The sequence below is a fragment of the Carcharhinus amblyrhynchos genome, chromosome 1 (genome assembly GCF_965287045.1).
Source record: "Carcharhinus amblyrhynchos chromosome 1, sCarAmb.v2.hapA, whole genome shotgun sequence".
In the NCBI taxonomy this organism is placed as follows: domain Eukaryota; kingdom Metazoa; phylum Chordata; class Chondrichthyes; order Carcharhiniformes; family Carcharhinidae; genus Carcharhinus; species Carcharhinus amblyrhynchos.
This window is the reverse complement of record NC_137324.1, coordinates 85,628,811-85,650,327: the sequence shown is the minus strand read 5'-3', so window position 1 is coordinate 85,650,327 and position 21,517 is coordinate 85,628,811. Positions and strand designations below refer to the sequence as shown.

General features: G+C 39.9%; 1 protein-coding gene across 1 annotated transcript in view; it reads right to left on the bottom strand.

Moving 5' to 3' along the window:
* The window catches only part of bend4 (BEN domain containing 4), a 37,444-nt gene extending 16,547 nt beyond the window's left edge, over positions 1–20,897 (bottom strand). Inside the window, exons 1-2 of the mRNA XM_080198367.1 lie at positions 20,409–20,897; positions 914–1,471 (exon numbers count right to left, since the gene is read on the bottom strand). Of these exons, the coding sequence (XP_080054493.1) occupies positions 914–1,471; positions 20,409–20,883 (1,033 nt within the window). The 5' untranslated portion in view covers positions 20,884–20,897. The remainder of the gene's footprint in view (positions 1–913; positions 1,472–20,408) is intronic.
* Positions 20,898–21,517: the final 620 nt, after the last annotated feature.

Below are 21,517 nucleotides of genomic sequence, written 5' to 3'. Positions count from 1 at the left end.
CATCCAGAAGTCTCTTAAAAGACCCTATCGAATTTGCCTTCACCACCTCCGATGGCAGCCGATTCCACTCACCTACCACCCTCTGAGTGAAAAACTTATCCCTGACATCTCCACTGTACCTACTCCCCAGCACCTTAAACCTGTGTCCTCTCGTAGCAACCATTTCAGCCCTGGGAAAAAGCCTCTGATAATCCACCCGATCAATACCTCTCAACATCTTATACACTTCTATCAGGTCACCTCTCATCCTTCGTCTCTCTAAGGAGAAAAGACCGAGGTCCCTCAACCTATCCTCATATGGCATGCCACCCAATCCGGGCAACATCCTTGTAAATCTCCTCTGCACTTTTTCAATAGCTTCCACATCCCTCCTGTAATGAGGTGACCAGGTCTGAGCACAGTACTCCAAGTGGGGTCTGACTAGGGTCTTATAAAGCTGCAGATCTCTCCCCTCTTTCCTTAAAGCTATGCCCTCTAGTTTTAGACTCCCTTACCTTTAGGAAAAGATATTGACTATCTAGCTGATCAGTGCCCCTCATTATTGCATAGACCTCTATAACATCACCCCTCAACCTTCTACACTCTAGAGAAAAAAGTCTCAGTCTATCCAGCCTTTCCTTATAACTCAAATCATCAAGTCCCGGTAGCATCCTAGGAAGGAATGCTCACAACATTTAAGAAGTAATTAGATGAATGCTTTTAATGCCACATCATTCAAGGCTTTGGGTCAAGTGCTGGAAAATGGAATTAGAATAGACAGATACTTGACAGCTGGCGCATGCACAATGGGCCAAAAGGCCTTTGTGTGCTTGAAACCTGATGGCCAATCAATGAAAATATGAATATAAATTAACCTGTAATACATGCAGCATGAGGGAACAGTATCTGAATAACTAAATCAGATTTCACACACCTGGAATACGATCCAAGGTTTTTCTTAGCTCCTCATTTTCCTGTTGGAGTAAAACTACTTCCTGTTCCAACTCTTGGCACCTGTGACAGTAGCCATCCTCTTCTTCTTCCTCAGGGAATGTAGATGATGGATGGACATGAGATTCTGATGTTGTTGGGGATGTCCACCCTCCCAAAGTATGGCTGGGAGATATGGAAAGCGGATCCATTTCAGTCACGTGACTGCACTCACTCATTCCTACAGTACTCTGTGTAGGCCGTCCCCCAGCAAGTAGATAACTTTGAAGAGAATCAGTGAACACACGAAGCAAGGCTGAGGTCTGATGTCTCTTTTGCACACTTTGTAATTCCATCTCTGAATTGTCTGATGACCGTGGTTGCATTGGGGTACCTTTGACTAGCTGGCATTGTCCTGTGTGTTCATCATAACATCCACTCTCTTTTTTAACACAAGAAATGATTTGAGGTTGGTTGGTGTCCAGAAGTTTTCCATTGTCCTTTAGGAGAGTCAGGACTCGACTGCATTGCTGTGCAAAGGCATCAAGTATTAATCGACTCTCTGTAATGGAGCAGAAACATGCATTATATTGTGCAAATAAACATACTTTGTCATAAAATTTACAATAAGTACATTACCTGAAGTAAAAATTGCATCAGTTTGATCCAGTACAGAATATTCACTACATTTACAATTGAAGCCAATATTTACACCGTTCGTTACATGGCAAACATATAGCCCGAGAAGTTTTTCACAATTTTCAGCCCCTTGTTGAACTAGGGCTGATTATCAAGTGATGGAGAAGATAGATATTCAACCTTGCCAAGTTGAAAAGCTTTGCAAATATGGTTCCTGCTTCCCCCTAGTGAAAGCAGACAAACACAGAATAGCTCAAAATATCAATAACTGTCACATTAGCCAGAATTAATTTCGGAAAACTTACAGAGCTTGGTTTCTATTAGAAATTGGTGCTTGCAAATATTTCCAAGCTCCATCATAAGCATTGGATTTTACTGGCAAACTCGCTGCACTGTTTTCTCTGCTGTGACACAGCGAATATTATTTATTCACACAATAATCAGCAAAATATTGTAAAATTTTATTCAAGGGATGTGGGCTTTGCTAGCTATTCAGCATTGATTGCCCATCTCTAATTGCCATTGAACCACTGCAGTCCCAATGCTGTAACTGCATCCATTGTGTTGGTTAACTCAGTTGGCTGGACATCTGGTTCATGATGCAGAGCAACACCAACAGCTGGGGTTCAATTCCTGTACGGGCTGAAGTCATTCATGAAGATCCTGCCTTCTCAATCTTGCTTGAAGTGTAGTGATCGTCAGGTTAAATCACCACCAGTCAGCTCTCCCCTTTGAGGAGCCTATAATTATCTGGGATTATAATGATTTTACCTTACCTTGCTATCAGGGAGAGAGTTCTAGGATTTTAACCCATGGCAATGAAGAATCAGTGTTACCAATGCCTGTCGGAGTGACACCAGCTACTGATCGAGTAACACTAATTCCTGATTGAGATGACCTCTTGTCACAGAGTAAAGCCAGCTCCTGATCCACAGCTGCATTCAGAAAATAAACTAGCTGACCCAAGTCAATTCCCACAAGCTTACATTTAGAAAATTAAAGAGAATTTTAAAAAATTATTTCATGAGATGTGGATGTCCATGGCCAGGCCAGCAATTTTTGCCCATCCCTAATTGCCCTTGAGAAAATAGTGCTGAGCTGCCTTCTTGAACCTCTGCAATCTATGTGGTGTAGGAATTCCAACAAATATTGTAAATACGCAGCAGGTTCCAACTTATTTATAAAAGTAAAACACATGTTAATGCCTTGAATACAAACCCTTAGTCAGAGAAGGAAACTGGAAGATAAGTGAATCCTTTAATGTAACTGGACAAACCAAAGGGAGGAAGTATCTCGAGTTTTATCTGCTTGTGCTATATAATTCATTACTGCAACTCAAATGTAAACTTTACGTATCAAAAAAGAGAAACTATAGAGTCAGGAAATTTGAATTAAAAACAGAAAATGATGGGAATCTGCATTGTATGCAAAAGAATAAGACAGCATAACATTTTGGGACCTTTGATCATAATTGTTACATCTCTAAACATTGATTTGGTTTCAAATGCTCAAACATGGATGAAAGTGAAAACTGCAGACACTTCCTTACATGTCGCTGAAATAAACACAAACAGCTGGCAATGAAAAGAAAGAAAACTTTCTTCATTGTATATTGTACAAACAGACTAACTAGAGGGAAGTAGCTAAAATACATGAGGGCAGCAGGGTAATTATTATTCTTATTGCACTTTTATCTCTGCTCCAAGAATGCTTCACTCTGACAAGTTAGCTTTATCTATTCTTTATCTTGTCACATCATCATATCCTGTTTGAAATTCTAACTGTACTTGAAACCTACTATTCTCAGAAAACAACTCAAAAATATTTGCAGGAATTAGTTCAAAAAGTATGAGAACTTAGTCCTCACTGTACACAGATGTTGCATATTTTATGCTCAGGGAGATGACTGAATATATTTGCTATTAATATTGGCGGCTCGCTATCAATACTATCAAGAATGTTCTTTGTCTCCACCCTCAATTTAGCCTCAAGCCCTGAGCAATAGTTTTATTTTTATTATCCTCAGCCTTATATGACAGTACCGCAAGGTTATAATTTTTCTTTCAAACACCTTTTAACATCGTTACACTTAGTAAACTTGCATTCCAACAGCCATCATCATCATATAGAAGTGATTGAGAAAAAAAACTTTGGAAAGAAAGAATTATATAACATTTTATTATATCCCTTCAGGCCATCCTCAAGTGCCTCATATAAAATTAATTATTTTGAAGAGCAGTCAGTTTTGCTACATAAACAAATGTGGCTGTGATTTTGCAGAGTGAGGCACAAAAGAATGACATGGATAACTAGGTAATTTTATAAATAGGGTTGGAGGCTCATTAAATGTACAACATAATGTCAAACTATACAGAGAACACACAATACATTTCACCATCATTAATATCCTTACTCACAGAAAACAATTTCACCGTTGTCACATTTTTAATAAAGTACAGATGTTCCCATAAACATTTTGGACATTTAATTATTTTTCTTCTTTAGCTGTGGCATTTGATCGTAAAAATATCATTTTTTTGGCAAATGCACAACACTGCAGATAGTTTTTGCATAGACTGTCCTGGCTACATAGTTCTGCTTTAAACATTTGGAACATTCAACGCTGATTGGCTGTCATTGATGTGGTGATTCATAAATATGCATAAGGTAGTGTACAGGCATGTCTGATATTCTTTCATCAACTGAAATAGATATGATACAAAAGGCCTGAGACTGGGGTTAGATTTGCATACAGATGAGGCTAATAAAACCTCATAAAATTGCCACATTCTCGTAGGGTAATATTAAACTTACAACCATTTGCAATTGTCTTAAACGTCATTTGAACATGGTTTATTTGCCAGTTTTCAAAATGGGACAGAAACAGAGCAAAACAATTTGCCATTATCTAATATTGTGGCTTTAACTGTAACCTCAGAAGAACATCACCATTCTCTCATAGGAGTGTTACATACCTTTGTTTTGCGTTGCAAGCACTGTTGATTTCATATGCAGAGCCAAAGTGAGACACAAACCAAATAAAAATTGCAATTCAATTGAAAGTCATTGCCCTAAGTAAATTAAGAAGGTTTGGATGCAGCAACGCTTGCATATTATCCTCCAAGAGACCGGTTATATGCACAGAATTGCTGCCATGGAAAAACAAATGATATTTTTGTTCTTTTTATATGACTTTTTATAGTCTTCAAGATGAGTGATGCCTCTGATGCAACACATTCCATTTAGGGAACTCAGTATTAACATTAGAAATTTTCACAATAGCTCTAACAAGGTTGGGTTTAAAGCTCCTTCTGTTCTGCTCCAGCAATGTGTCTCTGCCCCAATCAGTTTTCATGGTGGAGGACACTTGTACTATCCCAATAGTAACAGGTATTGCATAGGAAATGGAAAGGGAGGAACTTAGAACAATCAGCATCAATAGGGAAATAGTGTTCAACAAGCTATTGGGATTGAAGGCAGACAAGTCGCCAGGGCCTGATAGCCTACATGCTAGAGTATTAAAAGAAGTGGCAGTAGAGATAGTGGATCCATTGGTTATAATATTCCAAAATTCCCTGTATTCGGGAAAGATGCCAGTCAATTGGAAAAATGCTAATGTAACAGCTTTATTCAAAAGGGGAGGGAGGCAGAAAGTAGGAAACTAAAGACCAGTTAATTTTGCATCTGTTATTGGGAAATTGTTAGAATCCATTATTAAGGAAGAATTTGGAAAGTCAAAACACAATCCATCAGAGTCAGTACGGTTTTATGAAGGGTAAGTCATGTTTAACTAATTTGCTCAACTTCTTTAAAGATATAACAAGCCAAGTGGATAATGGGGATCTTGTAGATGTAGCATATCTGGACTTCAGGAAGGCATTTGATAAGGTGCCACACAGAAGGTTAATACACAAGGTAAGATCACTTGGGGTAATTTATTAGCTCGAATAGAAAACTGGCTAACTGATAGAAGGCAGAGATTCTGGATAAATGGGTCTTCTTCTGGCTGGCAAGATGTAACTAGTGGGATGCCACAGGGTTCGGTCCTCAGACCCCAACTATTTACAATCTATATTAATAACTTGGATACAGGGATAGAAGGTGTGATAGCTAAATTTGCAGATGGCACTAAAATAGGTGAGATAGTAAATGGCGATAACGAAATAAGAAATTTACAAATGGATGTAGATAGGTTAGGTGAGTGGGCCAAAATGTGGCAGATGGAGTTTAACATTGTTAAGTGTGAGGTTATTATTTTTGTCAGAAAAATGGAGAGGCAACTTATAATCTAAATGGAAAGACACTTCAGGGTGCTTCGGTATATGGAGATCTGGGTGTCTTGGTGCATAAATCACAGAAAACTGGTATGCAGGTACAGCAGATAATAAGGAAATCATAAGAACGTAAGAAGTAGGAGCAGAGAACATAAGAAGTAGGAGCAGAATCAAATGAAATCAAATGGAATTTTGGCATTAATAGCCAAAGAAATATAGTATAAAAGTAAGGAACTATTGCTGCAACTATACGAGATATTGATGAGACTGCATCTGGAGTACTGTGCACAGTTTTCCTCTTCTTATTTGAGGAAGGATGTGGTGGCATTAGAGGCAGTTCAGAGGAGGTTTACTAGATTGATTCAAGCGATGAGAGGTTTGTCTTATGAAGAGCGATCAGGCAGTTTAGGCCTAAACTCCCTGGATTTTAGAAGAATGAGAGAAGAATTAATTGGGGTATATAAGATGCTAAAAGGTATTGATAAAATAGATGTATAGTTGGTTCTTCCTCTTGTGAGACAATCTGAATCAAGAGTTAATAGTTTTAGAATAAGGGGTAGTAGGTTTAAAGCAGAGATAAGGAGAAAATTCTACCATTCACACCCAGCTGCTGTTGCAAGTGTAGGTGGAGAATTCGGCACTCAGTCAAATCTTCATTCACTGCAGCAGGACCAAAAAATCTCGCCAACATGAATGGCTGGAAAATTCCACCCTGTTTCTCTCAAAGTGTTGTGAATCTGTGGAATTCACTACCCCAGAGAGTAGTGGACACCAGGACATTGAATAAATTTAAGAAGGAGATAGACTCATTTTTAATTAATAATTGATTGAAGGTTATGGAGAATGGGTAGGAAAGTGGAGTTGAGGCTGAGACAAGATCAGCCATGATCATATTGAATGGTGGAGCAGGCTCAAGGGACTGAATTGTCTATTCTTGCTCCTAGTTCTTACATTCGTATGTAATCATACCATATCAAGTCACAAGAATGATGATTTTTTTCAATTTCCTATGGAAAATAACCTACATTGTCTCTGAGAAAAATGATCAGTTTATTGCCAGTTGGTGTCATATTTGGGCCAGTCTAATTCAGTAAATACACGGCCATTAGAACTTATGCTGTCTAACCTCTCTCCAGACTTACAGGCATTACAGTGCACAGACATCCATTTCATCACATTATAATTATTCTGAAATCTTCTAAAGTACAATAAGATACAAATATGGTCAAAATAGGAAAGGGATTCATCAAAGATTATTCTTTAATGTGCATGTTGCACTTTGAACAAGAAGAATGCAGTGTGAATCATGGTTAGGAGTAATGAAGTGGGATTAGTAATTGACCTGAAGGTGGAGAAATATTTGGAAAGTAGAGACAATGAACTCATTTATTTTCACATTGGAAATAGATTTTGTGAAAAAAAGCATTGACTGTAAATGTATTGGACTGGAAGTTGGCTTATTTAAATAGCATGAAAAGAATCTAACCCAGATTAATTGGTTGGAGAATGTCCAGATCAAACAGTGAGCAGGCATTTGGAGATATTTACATAAGAGATGATAAGGTACCCGTTGAACACATTCTGGCCAAGTGTAAAGGTGGCATGTCAAAGTTGGTGATTCTATCGAGAATTTGAAAGGTTAGGGTAAACAAAACATTGCTAAAAAGAACTGAGAAATAAAGTGTGATAATACAGGAGGATAATGCAGTGGAAAGCTGTGTATGATTAATTACAACATATAGAAGGATTCAAAGGAAGATGACAAACACAAGGCATGAAAGAAGATTGGCAGTTAGCATAAAGGGTTAAAGATAAGAACATAAAACATAAGAACAAGGAGCAGGAGTAGGTCATCTGGCCCGTCGAGCCTGCTCCGCCATTCAATAAGATCATGGCTGATCTTTTTGTGGACTCAGCTCCACTTACCTGCCCGCTCACCATAACCCTTGATTCCTTTACTGTTCAAAAATTTTATCTACTCTTGCCTTAAAAACATTTAATGAGGCCTCAACTGCTTCACTGGGCAGGGAATCCACAGATTCACAACCCTGTGTGAAGAAGTTCCTCATCAACTCAGTCCTAAATCTGCTTCCCCTTATTTTGAGGCTACACCCCCTAGTTCTAGTTTCACTAGTGGAACTAACTTTTCTGCTTCTATCTTCTCTATTCCTTTCATAATCTTACATGTTTCTATAAGATCTCCCCTCATTCTTTTGAATTCCAATGAGTATAGCCCCAGTCTACTCAGTCTCTCCTTACAAACCAACCCTCTGAACTCTGGAATTAACCTACTGAATTTCCTCTGCACCCCCTCCAGTGCCAGTATATCCTTTCTCAAGTAAGGAGACCAAAACTGTACACAGTATTCCAAGTGTGGCCTCACTAGCGCTTTATACATCTGCAACATAACCTTGCTATTGTTAAACTCCAGCCCTCTAGCAATAAAGTACAAAATTTCATTTGCTGCCTTAATTGCCTGCTGCACTTGCAAACCAACTCCTTGAGATTTCTGCATAAGGATACCCAGGTCCCTCTGCAGAGCAGCATGCTGCAATTCTTTACCATTTAAATAATAGTCCATTTTACTGTTATTCCTACAAAAATGGATGATCTCACATTTACCAACATTGTACTCCATTTGCCAGACCCTCGCCCACTCACTTAGATGGAAGTTAGGGAATGGGTATCTTGCATCAGCTGTAAAAGACAAAATTGTAAGTAGAACTCCAGGAGGACATTAGGAGACTGTGTGAAGAATCACTAGTGAGATTTAATATTGGGGAAGAGATGGCAGAGCCACTAACAATCATTTTCAGAAAAATCATCAAAAGCAGGAATCGAGCCAAAAGATAAAAGCAACATTACATCCCAAGCAAGAAAGACAGAAGGGAAACTATAAGCCTTGGTTGTGAAGTTCAATATTCAGGATGTGTAGACACTTCGACAATCATGAACTAATTTGTAAGGGGCAGGTGTGTTTGACTAATTTGTTAAGGGAATCACTAAGTGTGTTGATAAGGAAAAGGTGGTTTGTGTATATAGATGTTTTAAAAGGTAGGTGATTAGGTGCATTGCAATAAAAAAAACTTGGCTGCTAAGACAGAGCAGTATGAAAAAGACTTCAATGACTTGGGGTAATTATATACTTGTCAGATTGGCTTGATGTTGAAGTAAATGGGATTAGAGGTAATTTTGTGACCAGATTTCATAATTACTTAGAGACACAAAATGATGATAAAAGATTCATTCTTTGATTAGTCAAGATGTGGCAAGTATGTTTCCCAAAGACCTGTTCTGGGACTCTGCGTTTTAGGTATTTCGGAACTGAAGGGACTATCTTATAAGCCACCAAAAGAGGGAAATCTATTTCTGTGCTAATATTCAGAATAGCTCTCACGAGGGGAGATTGTTCCTCTCTGTCTCAAACAGTTAAACAGGATTTCAGTTACTTTCTAATGGGCAATATTCAGATGTGTCACTCATGACTAAACCCTCCATCTCTGTTGGTCGTGAATCCTTGACATTTAAGACTTAAGAACATAAGAACATAAGAAATAGGAGCAGGAGTAGGCCATCTAGCCCTTCGAGCCTGCCCTGCCATTCAATAAGATCATGGCTGATCTGGAGTGGATCAGTACCACTTTCCTGCTTTCTCCCCATAACCCTTAATTCCCCTGTCTATCAGAAATCTTCCTAAATAAATGTCTAGGATCTAAGACTTACAAGATTTTGCTCAGACACATCGACAGATGAAGTGTTCAGAAATGATCAGAACTCCTTTTTTTCTAATATTATCCAGTTATCAAGAAGCCCAACATTATTGGAACCAACATAAGAACATAACATAAGAACATAAGAAATAGGAGCAGGAGTAGGCCATCTAGCCCTTCGAGCCTGCCCCGCCATTCAATAAGATCATGGCTGATCTGTTGTGGCTCAGTTCCACTTTCCCGCCCTCTCCCCATAACCCTTAATCCCCTCTCTTATCAAGAACCCATCAACCCGCTTCTTAAAAATATTTAGCGAGGCAGCTTCCACCACTTCAACGGGCAGAGAATTCCAGAGATTCACCACCCTTTGAGTGAAGAAGTTCCTCCTCAACTCTGTTCTAAACCACCTCCCCTTTATCTTGAGGCTGTGCCCCCTAGTCCTACTGTCTTTTTTGAGCGGGAAGAGTCTCTCCACCTCTATCCTATCCATCCCATTCATCATCTTATACGTCTCAATGAGATCTCCCCTCATTCTTCTAAACTCTAGCGAGTACAAGCCTAGTTTATTCAGCCTCTCCTCATAGCTCAACCCCCTCAACTCCGGTATCAGCCTAGTAAACCTCCTCTGCACTCCCTCCAGGGCCATACTTAATCGATGATACATTCCCATTAACAATGAGGAACCAGGAGCAGTTATCACAGTAATTTCATTGCAGTGATAATGTAAGCCTTACTTGTGACCAATAAATAAACTTTAAACTTGTACTTATCATTCCTATGGTTCATTTAATTAAAGGAAAGCCAGAAATCTCAACCCTCTCTCTAAAGATTGAAACAATTTATTACCAATACCACGAACATGAATTTTATGAACAAAAAATTTGAATTATATTTTAGGAAGATTATAAAGAAAGACTTGTCCTTATGTATGGAGGAAGAACAGCATTACAAAGATATGAATCTTTAAAGAGTGAACTAAGAACAAGTTACCTTGAGGTACTTGCTATTCAGGTCTCAAAATACAAACATGAAAATAATATGTTAAGTGATGATCAAGACACTCTTCACTTTCTTGCTGTTATTTGTAATAATATTGTACATTTTCTTGGTAAGACCAAATGTTAAGTTTGTCAGCAAGAGAATGGCCAGAGAGAAATAAAGCCATGCCTGTGTTGCATGCTGAAATTTAAAGATGATAAATTTGATATAGAATTCTCACGTAGAGGTTTCTATTATCCTTCCATTTCCCAAGAAAAGGATGAAGTGAATCCTTGGATTCCCATGAGTACCACATAGAACTCAGACAATCTAGCCAACATATGGGGATTGGTAGTGGGTGACCACCAAGTACAACCAGGAAACACTGGAGCTTGGTTAAAGACTGAATATGGAGCTGAGATCTCTCAAACAACTTGGACGAGCTTAAGTTCAAGTATATTACACCCCAGAATTATGCAATGTACTCAAGATGAGACTCACGACACTGGTTTTCCAGTAAAGAAAACAATTACATTCTATCCCCCCTTTCCAAGAATGATACCGTGTACATCTCAAAAAGGAGTACAAACCAAATCTGTTCAACCTCGGCATCCCAATTATTCAATCTGCAAATATCTGAGATTTGGAGACCCAACACTTTCCAACTCTCTTACATCCAAGAATAGAGAAAGAATAGAACCCACTAGAAAGCTAAACTGTAGATGTGAATACATGAGAATGAGACCAATCTCATCAATGCCTCCTACAGACAATCTAAAAAAGGAACTAAGACCGAGTAGATTAACATTTAACAATTGAAACGAGTTTAAGATAATTTGTAATTATTTGATGGACTTCATGCAAAAAGAAATTGACTAAATAGAAAAAGGAAATAGAGACTGAACTGAATACCGAAAAGGAACAACAATTAGGAATCTTAAAATCAGCTCTACAACAAGACTTTGGTCTCATATGAAACATAACCACTGCCGCTATCGCAATGAGAGACAGAAAAAAGCATGTGTTGATTAGGACCAAAGAAATGAAACTCCTACAGTGGGCAGGAAAGCAAATGATACCATCATTCCTACAGAAAATAGAAATATTACACCTTGTAGACCAACAACGTTTGAAAGATCGAATCAATGGAATCCTCAATGAATGTGGGGATATTCTTGGAAATGATTACTTTCCACTATAAAATGTATCTGAGAATGGGCTACAAGATAGCCTGCTGAACAAATGCACACTATACTACTCCTTCTGACTTAAGGTTCTCCCTTGGTAGAGAAGGACAAAGTCAATGTTTGTGTAAGCGACAGGACAGACTTGAGAAAGACTCAAATCAGTAATTAATAAGAATTTAGGTCTATCAAGAGGCGATACGATGGTTATCACGCTGTCCCAGAATTTGGTTTAGAATAAGGAGATATATAAGCAGCTGAGATTAATACATCAAGTGTTTTAATTTAAATTGGAATAAAAACCATTTCAGCTGACAGGTCATTCAAAAGTCAGTATCAGCTTAAAAAACTTTAGCTGACCCTGGATCATGAAGTCATTAAAAGATAAAAGCAGGGTTTGAAGATCCTTGGGAATTGACAGCTCATAAATCCTTCTAATTACCTTCCTGCAATTATAACTACCAACTTGAATGCAAAAACAATATCTACACATAACAAACAAAGAATAAAATAAACAAACTTCCTAAACATTGACGATTAAGATATCACCATTTGGAATAGTAGTTATTTGGACATCTATATATCTAAGAATCCTGACACATTAAAAACTGACAGAAATAGAGATGTGTCTTTAATAAACTCTTTGTCAGACTATATATCTTAGACAGCTGACATTCAAGCAAACTCTAAGAACATTGAATCACATGCTTGGTGATAAAACACATTTTGCCATAGAACATTACTCAATGCAAGAGATAAATGCACAAAGGGACCTATAGAGTTCTATTTTACCATTTTGATTCAAGGAGTGTATCAAAATGGTAAAATAACTGGGAGTGTTTCAGATCTGACAGTTAGACCCTTTCTGAGGCACCCCCATAAGCACCCTGGTTGAAAAAATATGAACAATTCCGAATGGCACTGCAGAAGCCTGTGGGCGGGGCTTTATGTGCCCAAATGTTGATCTGGAGGAGGGAACCGAGTGTAGGGTGTCGAAATTTGCTGATGACACCAAGATTGGGGGAAAGGCAAATTGTGTGGAGGGTGTGGAGAGTCTGCAGAAGGATCTAGATAGGCTGGGCGAATGGGCCAGGAAATGGCAAATGGAATTTAATGTTGGCAAGTGTGAGGTGGTCCACTTTGGTAGGAAGAATGGTAGGAAGGACTATTACTTACGGGGCGAAAAACTGCAGCAGGCGACGGTGCAGAGGGACCTCGGGGTCCTTGTGCATGAGTCGCAAAAACCCAGCTTGCAGGTGCAGCAGGTGGTCAGGAAGGCGAATGGGATGCTGGCCTTCATAGCGAGGGGGATTGAATATAAAAGTAGGGAGGTCTTGCTGCAGCTGTATAGGGCACTGGTGAGGCCGCAGCTGGAGTACTGTGTGCAGTTTTTGGCGCCGCACCTGCGCAAGGATATTTTGGCCTTGGAGGGAGTGCAGAGGAGGTTTACTAGGCTGATACCGGAGTTGAGGGGGTTGAGCTATGAGGAGAGGCTGAATAAACTAGGCTTGTACTCGTTAGAGTTTAGAAGAATGAGGGGAGATCTCATTGAGACGTATAAGATGATGAATGGGATGGATAGGATAGAGGTGGAGAGACTCTTCCCGCTCAAAAAAGACAGTAGGACTAGGGGGCACAGCCTCAAGATAAAGGGGAGGCGGTTTAGAATGGAGTTGAGGAGGAACTTCTTCACTCAAAGGGTGGTGAATCTCTGGAATTCTCTGCCCGTTGAAGTGGTGGAGGCTGCCTCGCTAAATATTTTTAAGAAGCTGGTTGATGGGTTCTTGATAAGAGAGGGGATTAAGGGTTATGGGGAGAGGGCGGGAAAGTGGAACTGAGCCGCGACAGATCAGCCATGATCTTATTGAATGGCGGGGCAGGCTCGAAGGGCTAGATGGCCTACTCCTGCTCCTATTTCTTATGTTCTTATGTTCTTATGTTCTAAAACCCTGCAGCTCCAATTGGAGCCTCCACCCGCAGATACACAGAAAAAATATGATAGAATGCTGCCCTCCCTGTCACATCCTTCCCAGGCCGGATAATGCCTTCCCCTTATCCCCACAGACATTGTCCCAGCCCCGCAACAGTACTGACCGCCTTATTCCCCCCCTCCACCCAGATCGATCACGGGCCGTCCCCCCCTTTCCCCCCACAGATCACAGGCAGAGTTGCAGTGGAACCCCCTTCCCCCACCAATCGCAGGGAGAGTGGTAGGGGACCCCCCCCCCCAATCTCAGGCAGAGCAGCAGCGGACCCCCCTTTCCCTCCACTGATCTCAGATCGAGAGCTGTCGGACACTAGACACCTACCTCCTCACTAACTGGGACATCCGATTGGACTTCTATGGAACATATCTGTTTCGCACCAATTCTGGATGGGCAAATGCGGTGGTGAAGGGAGAAGTGCCAGTAAAGCTGGGCATTCAGCCCATTAAGTTGATTTAAATGCATGCAAATATATTTAAATGGCTGTCACTCCCATTTCGGGTGCAGTCCCGATCACAGCCATTTTCAGGCCTTGGTAAAGGGGGAACCAGTGCAGAGGCGGGCGCAGATTGCACTAGTCGTTTCACGCCTGACTTCATCAAGTTTTTGTCAGGGGCAATGCGATGGTTAAATCGGGCCCATAGTACCAAATAAGTAAGAAATATGCATATAAACAGGCAGAATATACAGACTCATCACTCACTCTATCTCCTGGTGAGAGTGCAGTCAAAAGAATTCTGTTCTGCAAAGCTGCTTCGTCAACAAAGGCCCTCGTGGTTTTTGTAAGTATGTTTCTATTAAACTTCTTCAAAATGTATTAGAGATTGATATGAGATACTTTAAGATTTTCCATGTTTCGATGCATCCTTCTCTTAGAGAAGTTAGTTTCTTAACAGGTAACAATGGACTGTTGATCAATTTGCAGCAATTCTGTCATTCTTCTGTGTTTCAAACAGTTAAACAGGATTTCAGTTACTTCCTAATGAGCGATACTTGGATTCGTCATTCATGACTAAACCCACTACCTCTGTCGGTCGTGAATCCTTGTCATTTAAGACTTTCTAAATAAGTGTCTAGGATCTAAGACTTGTGAGATTAAGATTACATAGTTTATTTCTAATAGTAATTTATTATAAAATACTCTCTACTGACACATACAGAATTGCAGAGTTAAAAGTATAAATTGATTAATAGTCCTTTGTTATCGAGTAACAAACTAACTTCTCTAAGAGAAGGATACATCTAAACATGGAAAATTTTAAAGTATTTTATATCAATCTCTAATACATTTCTAAGAAGTTTAATGGAAACATACTTTCAAAAACCACGAAGGTCTTTGTTGACAAAGCAGAACAGAATTCTTTTGACTGCACTCTTAGCAGGAGTTAGAGTGAGTGACAAATCTGTAGATTCTGCCTGTTTACACACATATATACATATGGGCGGCACAGTAGCACAGTGGGCTACTGTGCCGCCCATGAGGAGAATGTGCAAACTCCACACAGACAATGACCCAAGCCGGGAATCGAAGCCGGATCCCTGGCGCCATGAGGCAGTAGTGCTAACCACTGTGCTACTGTGGTTAGCACTGCCCCTTCATCAGGTGTCACTCAGCTGATGAAGGGGCAGCGCTCTGAGAGCTCTTGCTACCAAATAAACCTGTTGGATTTTAACCTGGTGTTGTGAGACTTCTTACTGTGCCCACCCCAGTCCAACGACGGCATCTCCACTTCATTTTTCCCCTAATGCAGTTCTGCCACAAAATGATAATTGAAAGTAATCAAAATTATTTTCAGTTGTTGGATTTATTTAAAATTTGGTGTATGTGGATGAGCTTCTAACTTCTGACCAAATGTTATCACTCTGGCTAGTTGGCAATCAAATTGGCTTAACTTAAGTTGCATAGTGGTTAGCACTGCTGCTTCACAGCTCCAGGGACCTGCGTTCGATTCTCGGCTTGGGTCATTGTCTGTGTGGAGTATGCACATTCTCCTCGTGTCTGCTCTGGTTTCCTCCCCCAGTCCAAAGATATGCGGTTTAGGTTGATTGGCCATGCTAAAAATTGCTTCTTAGAGGCTAAAGTGCGTAGGTTAGAAGGATTAGCAGGTAAGTATGTAGGGATATGGGGGTAGGGCATGGGTGGGATTGTGGTTGATGCAGACTCGATGGACCGAATAGCCTCCTTCCGCATTGTAGGGATTCTATGATTTCTTACTTATTTGTTACTATAGGTCCCTTTGCGCATTTATCTCTTGCATTGAGTAAGGTTCTATGGCAAAATGTGTTTTATTGCCAAGCATGTGATTCAATGTTCTTAGTCTGCTTGAATGTCAGGTGTCTAAGATATATAGTCAGACAGGGAGTTTGTTAGATACACATCTCTACTTTAGTCTATGTTTAATGTGTCAGGATTCTTAAATATATAGATGTCTAAATAACCATTATTCCAAATGGTGATATCTTAAATATCAAAGGTTAGGAAGTTTGCTTATTTTATTCTTTGCTTGTTATGTGTAGATATTCTTTTTGCATTCTAATTAGTAGTTATAATTGCAGGAAGGTAATTAGAAGAATTTATGGGCTGTCAATTCCCAAGGATCTTCAAACCCTACTTTTGTCTTTTAGTGACTTCATGATCCTGGGTCAGCTAAAGTTACTTAAGCTGATATTGACTTTTGAATGACTTGTCTGTTGAAATGGTTTTATTCCACTTTGAACGAAAACACGATGTATTAATCTCTGCTGCTTATATATGTCCTTATACTAAACTGAATTCTGGGATAGTGTGATATCCATCAAAGGATCTCAATATTTCACCATGTATATTCATAATTCTGATGAAGGAATACAATGTCTTGTATTCAAGTGTGTAGGTAATATAAATCACAATAAGCTGTGCTAGTGGAAGGAGAAGTTACAAAGAAGATGCATAGACAAAACTGTGGCAGATGAAATTCAATGTGGCGAAGCTTTAGGTCTTGATAAAAGAAAGAATATTTCTTGATGGTTAAGAGCTGTGGCAGAACAAAGGGAATTGGGTGTCCTACTACATAAATCATTGAACACTACTGCATAAGTAGAAAAGGTAATCCAAAAGGCTAATGGAATGTTAATATTTATCTCAATTCATTTGGTACACAAAAATGAGGAGGAGATTATTCTGTTCTAGAGTGACTTCTGGATCCTATCAGGAATATTGAGTTCAATTTTGATCAGAGAACCTCAGGAAAGATAAATTGACCTTTAGGAGGTAGACTGCTGTGCCGGAATGAGAGGTTACTATTATAATGAAATGTAACAGGCATAGAATAGTGGTTGGCAAATTTCTGAATCACTTTATGAAGATAACTAGTTTCTGCTGATCAGCAAGTCCATACAAGGAGCATGGATGAAATGTCATTGTTAGAGCAAAGGAAAACGAAGAAATGTTTACACACAAAGGTTTATGCTAACATGGAATGCTTTATTGCAAGTAGTTATTGAGTAAGCAATGTAAAACAGGATTGGATAAATACTTGAAAAGGGAGAATATAGAAGGACAGAAACATGGAAATATAATAGATTACTCCAGCTGAGCAGTTGGCATTTGAACAGGAATAGTGAGTTGAATTGCATCCTCCTGTGTTGTAAATAAAATGATTCCATCAACCTCCACTAGCTTTGAACCCAGATCCTTTAGGTAAATAGCAAACCCTATTTTCAGTAACATTGCTTTGTTTTTAAATGAAGTAAGCTCATCCATTTTTATTTCAGTACTTAGACAATGATTTAATTTGAAGTGTAAAAATTGCTGAATGTCCGAAGAAACTTTGCTTATGCTTACCATGGACTCAGTTTTATATGATGGAGGTCAAACTAATTTCAGTTGGGAACTAAAATATCACCAAGGAATTAGGAACATGATTCTATGAACTCTGCTCTGAATGTGGCCCACAAATGATAAAGGGGAACATTTAACACACTGTGATCCTTGCCATGTCCAGCACATTGAATAAACTGAAGAGATTTTTCCTATGCATACATTTCAAAATAAAAGATTGGAAAAGCTATTATGCATTGAGAATTCAAAGAGTGCTAATGATACGAACCATGCAACCTTCTATCACTTGTATACAGAAACAATATTTTCACTTGAACACTCTTGTTTAATAAATGAAATTCTACTGATAGAATTTCAGCAACATTACGCCATTGGGTTCATTTTTCCCAGTAAGAAGTCTCACAACACCAAGTTAAAGTCCAAAAGGTTTAGAATCATAGAAACCTTATAGTGCAAAGCCATTTGGCCCATCAAGTCTGCACTGACAACAATTCCACCCAGGTCTTATACCCGTATGCCCACATATTTACCCTACTAATCCCTCTAACCAACGCATCCTGGGACACCATGGGGCAGTTAGCATGGCCAATGCACCTAGCCCGCACATCTTTGTGACTGTGGGAGGAAATCAGAGCACCCAGAGGAAACCCACGCAGACATGGGTAGAACATGCATACTCCGCACAGACAATGACCCAAGCTGGGAATCGAACCCGGATCCCTGGCACCATAAGGCAGCAGTGCTAACCACTGTGCCACTGTGTCACCCACCTGATGAAGGGGCAGCGCTCTGAGAGCTCTTGCTACTAAATAAACCTGTTGGACTTTAACCTGGTGTTGTGAGACTTCTTACTGTGCCCACCCCAATCCAACAATGGCATCTCCACTTCATTTTTCCCCTAATGTAGTTCTGCCACAAAATGATAAGTGAAAGTAATCAAAATTATTTTCAGTTGTTGGATTTATTTAAAATTTGGTGTATGTGGATGAGCTTCTAACTTCTGACCAAATGTTATCACTCTATGGTTAGTTGGAAATCAAATTGGCTTAAGTTGCTCAGTTTTGTTCATTCTGTACGAGTTCAATAAACGTCCATTATGCAGAAGGAAGGGGAACAACCTCAGAGATTAATTGCCGTTTTAATCTTTTCCCAATATATGATTTTCTTTTCTTATTTTAACTCTCAGGGGGTGCAATTAAAGGCAATTATGGAGAAATAAGTACTCCAGAGGTGACCTAATATTCATGGCCAAAGGCATAATGGCAGCGTTACATGTAACTGGAAAGATGTGCAAATGTAAGGAAATAAAAGATAAAGCATTTGGAATCACAATTACATATATTCACAAAATATTCCTCAACTCTCCTACACAATCTTCTATGATGGTCGTCAAAATAACTACACACTGTTATCAGTGATGAGGCTGAACGTCCAGTTGTAATTTAGAACAAATCTGTGAAATAATCAGGGATACCTCAGTGAAAAACCTTCAGCAACATTTATAATAAAATATCCCAAAGCTCTTTACAAGAGCATTATGAAACTAAAATTGACACAGAGTCACATAACAAAATACTAAGATCAAAAGCCCGGTCAAAGAGATAACTGAGCTGCTATTCTTCAATATAGTACCTTGGAATCTTTTAAATCTATCTGATAGGAGACATAAGACTTCAACTTAATGTCTCATATAAAAGACCACACCTCTGACAAGGCAGCACTCCCTTATAATGTACTGTATTAGCACGTTAGATTGCAGTGTTCAAGTCTTGGAATGGGATTTGAACTTACAACCTCCATCTTCAGATGTGAAAAGGCTACCAGCTGAATGGGTGGGAGGGGGTAGTGTGTGTATAAAAGGCAGAGATGAAGTTTTTTTTAAAATAAGACAGCAAATAGACATTTAATTTGAACAGCTCTCTTGTGGAAGTGGTTAGATTTTGACTCTACCTGTTGTCCTTTGTCCCCTCTTTACGTTCATCATTATGTCCTGACCTGCCATGGTTCATCCAAAAAGGCAATTCTCCACTTTAGTAGTGTCAGTTTGGATTATGGGTTTTGTGCAAATCATTTTGCTACCTTTACTTTTCAGGTGCTGATCATTCTGCTGTTAATTTCCAGTGTTCCCTATTGGCTGAGCAGCAATAATGTTCAGTTCCTCATAAGGCAAGGCATCTGACTTAGAAGCTTTCAGCCAATAACTGCAAGAAACAATATCATAAAAGACAAGGAAATGCTCATGAAGAATTCCCAATTCACAACCAGTTTCACTAAATCAGTTGAAAAAGTGAACCTTGTGTTTTAATTACACCAAAATGCTCAGAGTTTAATACACCATATGTGGAGTAGCAATGTTGGAATTGCATTGTAATATCAGCACAAATATCAACTCCAAGAACAGGAAAAGTGACAGTGATTATTAATACTGTAGCATTTATATCAAATGTACATATTGCCATTCTGAAGCAATGTAATTGAGGAAGTTCAAATGTTATCCGGTCCTTCCCTACACAAGCCGACAGATCTGCTTTATATTCCCTGCACTTTTGCTTTTTACTTCAAATTTTCAGAATTCAGTTTCAATTTGTACCTATGTCTTGTCACCAGTTACCATTAAAAACACTGAATTCAGCAACTAAAATTGACACCGTGCCAACAAGTGATATAACTTAAATTGGGAGTAAATCTTAACATAGACGAAGCAAACGCATGGATTAAAATCCTTCCTGCGTTGTGCCACGGTACTTGAACAAGCCAGGTCAGACAAAATAGTAACTTATATTTCACCCAGCCTTGTGAAAACTTGCCAAGAACAAAATTGCTGCCTTCAGAATAGAAACTTTTAGCTTTCAGTGAATGAGACATAGAACAACGTGTTAACACGGTGGTCAGGGATACCAGTACAGTACCTGCGCTTAGGATGATGTTTTCAGCTCCTGGCTGGTTTGTGGATATGTTGTTATACCTGACAGAAGGATGGTCTGGAGCCGTTGTTCCAAGGTGTGATTGTGATGCTGAAGCTAAGGTAGAGGTTGATGCTGATGCTGTTCCTAGAGCTATCCTGTTGTTGGAGACACTCTGATATGGGTAATGTTGCTGCTGCTGCTGTTGGTGGTGCTGATGGTGGAAGTGGTGTTGCTGTTGTTGCTGCTGCTCGGTGTTGATGGTAACAAGCGGATGATGGTGATGAGCCCCTCCTCCCCCTCCAGTCCCAATGGCCAGTTGCGGGATATCCACCATAGTGGGTCTCTCGTACCTCCTGCTCATCACCTTTTTGCCGGGGAATGGTTTGAGCACGCTGTAGGGGTTCCGCTGTTTGCAGAGTTTAGACATTGTGCCCGATCGTAGTCCTTCGTCCTCCGCCTGGTTCATCTCCTCCTCCATTGCAGATCGCCTATGCGAGGGGGAAGGGGCGATTTCTCTTAGCCTTCGGCTTTGACGCTTCCACTCAGTCGAGCTTGCAGTCGGAAGGGCCAGCGGTGATTGACAGCATCACTGACCTATACCCAGGAGACATACCGGCAAAATAACGCGCAGCCCCCACAGCAACCCAATGAGAAAGATGCAAGGGCGGGACTTCTGCTGAAAACTGAGCTGCTGTCAGTGCACTGGTTTCAGTGTCTGCCTCCAAATGTCCCTGTCTGTGTCTGTCCCTCTGCTCTTTCTCAATGTGCCTGTGTCCCCGAGTGTCTGTGTGTATCTGTTACTCTCTATGATTCTGTGTCTGGCTCAGTCTCAGCCAAGTGCGTGTCTCAGCGTGTCTGTGTGTCCCTGCTCAGTGAGTGTCTGTGTGTGCCCTGTCTCAGCGTGTCTCAGTGTGTCTATGTGTGCCCCTGTCTCAGTGTGCGTCTGTGTGCGTGTGTCTGTCTGCCTTTGTCTCAGTGTGTGGCTGTGTGTCCCCTATCTAAGTGTGTGTCTGTGAATGTCCCTGTCTCAGCATGTCTGTGTGTGTGTGTGCCACTGTCTCAGCGTGTGTCTGCGTATGTGTGTGTGTGTAATTGCCCCTGTCTCAGTAAGT